This window comes from Carlito syrichta, unplaced genomic scaffold (assembly GCF_000164805.1).
Source record: "Carlito syrichta isolate Samal-C Ts95f unplaced genomic scaffold, Tarsius_syrichta-2.0.1 Scaffold315771, whole genome shotgun sequence".
Taxonomy (NCBI): domain Eukaryota; kingdom Metazoa; phylum Chordata; class Mammalia; order Primates; family Tarsiidae; genus Carlito; species Carlito syrichta.
Window position 1 is genome coordinate 339,361 of NW_007259867.1, and position 6,338 is coordinate 345,698.

The 6,338-nt window shown below is 40.7% G+C and overlaps 1 protein-coding gene across 1 annotated transcript in view; it reads right to left on the reverse strand.

Annotated features, from left to right (window-relative positions):
- The window catches only part of LOC103275825 (cilia- and flagella-associated protein 44-like), a gene marked incomplete at its 5' end in the record, with an annotated part of 78,393 nt that overhangs the window by 23,173 nt on the left and 48,882 nt on the right, over positions 1-6,338 (reverse strand). Inside the window, 2 exons of the mRNA XM_008073229.1 lie at positions 462-665; positions 3,181-3,681. Of these exons, the coding sequence (XP_008071420.1) occupies positions 462-665; positions 3,181-3,681 (705 nt within the window). The remainder of the gene's footprint in view (positions 1-461; positions 666-3,180; positions 3,682-6,338) is intronic.

Here is a 6,338-nt window from a genome sequence, read left to right on the forward strand (position 1 = left end):
TTTTTGAGTTGGAGTCTCACTCTGTCACCCAGACTGGAGTGCAGTGGCCGCTCCAGCCTCGACCTGCTGGGCTCCAGCAAGCCTTCTGCCTCAGCCTTCCAAGTAGCTGGAACTACAGGTGCGCACTACCACGCCTGGCTAACTTTTTGATTTATTGGAGAGATGAAGGTTCGCCAAGTTGCCAAGGCGGGTCTCGAACCCACGAGCTCGGCAATTCACTCACCTCAGCCTCCCAAGGTGACTATCTTTGTTTTAAAAGAAGAATTCTATTAAATAAATACTAGGCTGTGTGTGATGGTTCAAGCCTGTAATCCCAGCAGGAAGAGGGGAGAGAAGACAAAAAAGAGACGAGGACTAGAACAAGTGGGGAAATCAAGCTGAAGAAAAAGGAAGGAAGAAAGCTCCCAGTCCCCCTCATAACTAAGGGAGCAGTTGGCCAGGATCCTCCTGCCTCCTCATACTTGCATGTCCTGCTCCTCTTTGTCAAGGGAATTAACACGCTCTTGAAGGATATTCTCCTGTTTTTCAAAATTCTTGAGGAGAAGTATTTCTTGAAATAACGTGACATGATGCAGGTCAGATAATTTCATCTGAGTATCTAGTTTCAATTTCTCATGTCTCAGGAGATGGAGTTCTGCATCAAAAGTGACAATCAGTTCACTGATCTGAATGGAAAAAAAGATTAGAAGATATGTTAGAAGTTAAAAAAAAAGGCAAATGCATTTTGTAAAAATTATCTAACAGTACTAATTTGTTTAAAAGAATTGTTTTCATTTTGCCTTTATTATGAAGTATTGTGCATGTATGTATGTATGTAGTCATATAAGTTAGTTCATTAGTGGCATTAGATTTACATAACTTAATTTATTAGGTGATAGGAATTCTGTAACTATAGTCCTGCCAGCTATTTCTTTACCACTGATTAAGCCATCAATCAAGTATGCCCTTCTTGCTGAACTGTATAGATGGTGAACTCTCTGAGTGGTTAGTGTTTAGATTTGTCTCCTCTTTATTCCCTATAGTATTTCTACATTGCCTTTTATGTGGTAAGCATGAATAACTTCTTTTACTTAGAAAACTTCTTTTACTTAGAAAATTTTCAAACCTACAAAATAGTAAATATTTTTAAATAAATAATTATGGAGCTGTCACAAATAACCTATTCAATTTTTCTATTTTACAGATAAAGAAATTAAAGTTAAAGGTAATTTTCCTGAAATCAAAGCTAATTTATTACAAAGGTGGGATAAGAACCTAAGTATCCCAAGCCCCGGTCGAGACCTCATTCCAGAGTGGTCCTAATAACTCTAAGACCCAAGTTTTGCTTTCATTTTGGTACAGCTTGTCCCCATCTCATCCAAAGGAGATGACGAGGTCAAGAGAAAACCCCAAGGACTGATTCTCCTGAGGAAACTAGAATAGGAAGAGACAAGCTATCTTGTGTTTTTCCATTAGGCTGTACATGATAGGGAGCCTCAACTATTAAAATGCTGTAATGAGTGAGGGCCCAGACAAGGAGCTGAGGAAGGAGAAGAGATCTGCAGGCTTGGGACAGTGAAACTGCTAAAGAATTTTAGAAAGTTGAGAGAGAGAGAGAAGAAAAAATTAAACTTTTAAATAAGTATGGCTATAGACTATGTGTATGGGTTTCCCTTTAATGCTTTTCTGCAAATTTGAGTTTTTCCTAAATTTTTTTGATGGCAGGACTATATTTTCTTCAGTGAAACACCATTCTTAACCTGGACCACACTGGTCTCCAAGTTTGCAAGGGTACAATTGTTTCATTCTCTTACCCCTACTAGCCTATAAGCTTTGTGAGTATTGAGAACATGCCTTTTTTGAGAACTGTTATATCCCTAAAACCTACCTGTTACTATGCCTGCGTATAGAATGTCCAACAAGTATTTGTTAGGTTAATAAAATAAATAAGTTACAATTAAGTCAATCAAAACTTTTGGCTGAATATCATGTTTGACACTGCCTAGAAAATGTGGGAACTCAGAAGTAAATGTGACCCTTTGGTCAAGAATTCTATAATCTAATTTGTAAGACAAAACTAACACACATCAAACAGCAAGAAAAATTAGTGTCAAACATGAGGTGCTGATTACAGGTGCAATTGGAGTTTACAAACAAAGCAGGAGTTGGTAATGTGGGCAGAAGATATTGGAGTGAGTTTAGAACTCTGAATGATGACTCAACTCTGGAAGGAAGTTATTGCAGGTAGAAGGAAATAGCAAAGGAAAAAGCTCAGATATAAATCTCAGAAAGGGGAGGGAGAGAAAGTGGGGAGTGGGGAGTGGGGAGAGGCAGGAACAGTGAAAAAACAAAGCTGGACAAAGTAGAGACAATGGCAAAGAATAAGATTGGGAAGCTATTGAGGACACCATCACAGGCAGAACTGGAAAGACACACAGAGGAAAGGGCTCTATCTGCCTAGCAGCAGAAAGCTAACTATCCAAGAAAGGCTCTTTTCCTTTCATATTCAGAGTACATCCTGCTCAGCTGGCCTAGGTCTGGTCCTGATACTCCTAGACATAAAAATAGTTGCCATTCCTGTTCCAGAATCCTGTTGAACCCAGTAATCACCATAGACACTCCCACTAATGGAGCAAACCACAATTTATAAAAAGAGGATGGGCCATTGCTAGGCCATTGTGGCCACTGTCTTGGTAAACTATGGTATGGCCATATGTTCCTTGAGCTATGGCCCCCTCCCCTACCTTGGGAAGGTGACTCTCTTCTTTCTCTCTCTCTAATTTACTTTCTAAATAAACTTTATTTTCTAATCTAAAAAAAAGAAAAAGAGGATGGTATGAAAAGCAGAGTGTGCTCCATTTCTCTGGAAGATTTTAAATTACGTTCCATCCATCACCTGAGCGCTGCTCCTCTGCTTCCCCTTCGCCATGACTTTGGTTAGATGCCAACTAACTGAAACAGGGGTTTGCCCTTCATTCCTAGTCAGTTTTCCAAAAAGAAAACAAAGTGAAAAAGCTCCATAGTTCTGAGCAGAGAACAATGATCTTCAAAAAGCCAAGGACAGGAAGAAGCCAAGTCATCAGTGGGTAATGAGCTGGTCAAGGTTTGGGGAACATTCACGTACAGAAGTTTACAGTAACTAAATAAGTAACTAGACTCAATTCTTCCCCTTTGTTCCTCTCTTTCAGCTTCACCCCTTACCCTGTTGGCCAAATACTGTTGCATGTACAGGTGTTTAATCTCATCCCTCTTCATAATCTCCAGCTCCACATCAGTTGGCTCTGCTTTTTCAAATTCCACAAACTTTGGAAGATCTAGGCTGAATGTAGATGCCTTTGATGATCTAGATAATGAATCGAGCATCATCAAATCCCCGTCCTTTTTAAGAGCGAGTCTGAGGAATCCTATACTTGAGGCTCCAGACCCTATGTGTTCCATTTGGGAGGGGTTTTCTTTTTCACTTTTCATCAGCTGTTGCTTAAAATTTTGGAGTGTTTCCTCATCAAACTGAAATCTCCTTTCTGGAACTTCTTCCGGGTGTATGTGAGGGATCTGGGGAATGGGAATGTGTTTGGATATGTGAAGAGTCGACTGAATGTTCTTCAGTTCTTGTACCAGGCACTGTATTTCCTCAATAACAGCCACTTTAAGGTCTCGAAGAGAGAGGATGCACTTGTTCATATGATTTTTCTTTCCATGGACCTGAAAAAAAAAGGAAGAAAGCAAAACAATAACACACACATCCACACACACCCACAGAACAGGTGGAAATAAGATTTATTCTTTTTCCTTGACTGATAGGCCTAGTAAAAATTCAACATAAAGTAATCTAATCATCTCTGTTCACCACTAAGTTACCTTTTTCTCTAGAATTTAGGCTTTTTTTCATTTAGCCCCTCCAATATAGAAAGGTATATCAATGTTTTCCACAGTTTGCTCCCTCCTGCTGGCATGCATGTCTGAGTTCCCCTGCCCTCCCTCACCACTCATGGAAGGCCCTCCAAGAGCCTTGTTCTCAGCTGGATGCTTCCCCAGAGAAGGAGAAGGGTTAGGGTTAGGGTTAGGGTTAGGGTTAGGATTAGGCTTAGACTCACTTAGGGTTCCCTACCTAGAGCCAAGTTACAGGTTAGCACATTTTCATTCTGAATTTTTAGCCAAATGATTACTGTTACACCCAGTGATCCTGAATTTCAGTATCATGTCACACCAAGAGCTTGCATGATCCTTCTTTTGTTTCTTCTCCATTTATCTAAGCCAAGCTATGCCCCTGCCCCAGGCATAGCTGCTATTCTCACCCACTGCTCTTTCATTACCAGCTCTCTCCCTGGTCTGTGTTTTTCTAACTGGAGCCTAGGGGCACACGCAACCTTACCTCCTGTGTGCAGTTAGGCTACTAATGGTCCAAAGTCGTTGAGAGTTTCTTTACATAACTAGACAATTTAAAAAATAAAAGATCAAAAGGTACTTCTTCAAGGAGCCTACAAAACGTATGCATATATTTACTATCTGTGAAACAAACAAACAAAAAACAGTAAGAGAAAGGAGATTCTTAGCCTGTAATCCCACGCTTTGGGAGGCCGAGGTGAGTGAACTGCCTGAGCCCGCAGGTTTGAGACCCGACTGGGCAACTTGGCGAGACCTCATCTCTACAATAAATCAAAAAAATTAGCCAGGCATGGTAGCGCACACCTGTAGTTTCAGCTACTAGGAAGGCTGAGGCAGAAGGATCGCCAGAGCCCAGTAGGTTGAGGCCGCGGTGGCCAGGAGCATGCCACTGCACTCCAGTCTGGGTGACAAAGTGAGATTCCAACTCAAAAAAAAAAAAAAGAGAGAGGAGATGGGTTGCATACTTGAAAATAAATCTTGAAAGCACTAAGAATCACCTCTGAAGTACCTGGAGGACTGCAGATTAGGATGAGAATAAACCCAAACCACTCTGACGGTTCCTCATCTCTGAGAAGCCTCTCAACATACCAACTCCTTCTTTCCAGTTTTTCAAATACTATCCACACTTAAACACTGGGGAAAAAGACAGATGATACAGTATTTTTTTTTTTGAGTTGGAGTCTCACTCCTTCGCCCAGGCTGGAGTGCAGTGGCACGCACGCTCATGACCACCGCAGCCTCCACCAGCTGGGCTCAGGCAATCTTTCCGCCTCAGCCTTCCAAGTAGCTGGAACTACAGGTGTGCACTACCATGCCTGGCTATTTTTTATTTTATTGTAGAGACGAGGTCTTGCCAAGTTGCCCAGGCTGGTCTCGAACCTGAGGGCTCAGGCAATCCACTTGCCTTGACCTCCTAAAGTGCTGGGATTACAGGCTGAGCCACCAAGCCCAGAAGATACACTATTTTTTTAAATGATGAATACTTTTCAATGATTTTACATTTGACCATGACAATAATGACCATTTATCGACTTTGATTGTTACACTAAACTAAACTCTATGAGGTAAACTGGACATGTCTTATTGTTGTTAATCGATATTAATACTCTTTTTAGAGATGAGATAAAAGGCCTACGGAGATTTACATGACTTAGCAAAGCTTACATGGCTATTCAGTGACAGAGATGGAAACAGAACTCTAGTCTTCTGACTTGTAGAACAAGGTATTCTACACGATTTTATGCTGTCATTTTAATAAAGCAGATTTCAATGTAATGCAATTAAGTTGAAGACATCATACCTGCCCATCTTCCCAAGCTAGACTATGAAATTTCAGGTAGGATGACTTATTGGTTGTGGTCATAAGAACATTTTCTCTAGGATGATGGATAGAACATGATGAATAGACAAAAACTACAAACAGTTAAAAAACAATCCAAGTGATTGCTAATAAAATTTCCAAAATGTCCTTTTTGATTAGAAAGATACAGTTATGAGCTATTAAATGTATTTGTGGATACAAATTGCCATGTGCTGCTGGCATGTATAATATCTTTGGTAAAACTCATTCCACAGAGCCCAGCCAACACTTCATTTTCATTTGTCAGAAAATATAAAATATTCTAATATACTATATCTGTTATATAACTGGTACCCTCTCCAATGTGATGCCTTGAAATGTGCAAACTTCACAACCATATTAGGTGGTCAAGTATCACATTCTACTAAAAATGGTAGTTCAAATGCCTGCTAAATCTGGTAATTAAGGAATTAATATGGCTGGGAGAAGAACTTTTATAAGAAAACAAGGATCAGAAATCAGGATGGGCCGGGCTCGGTGGCTCAGCCTGTAATCCCAGCACTTTGGGAGGCCGAGGTGAGTGGATTGCGTGAGCCCGTGGGTTCGAGATCTGCCTGGGCAACTTGACAAGACCTCATCTCTACAATAAATCAAAAAATCAGCCGGGCGTGGT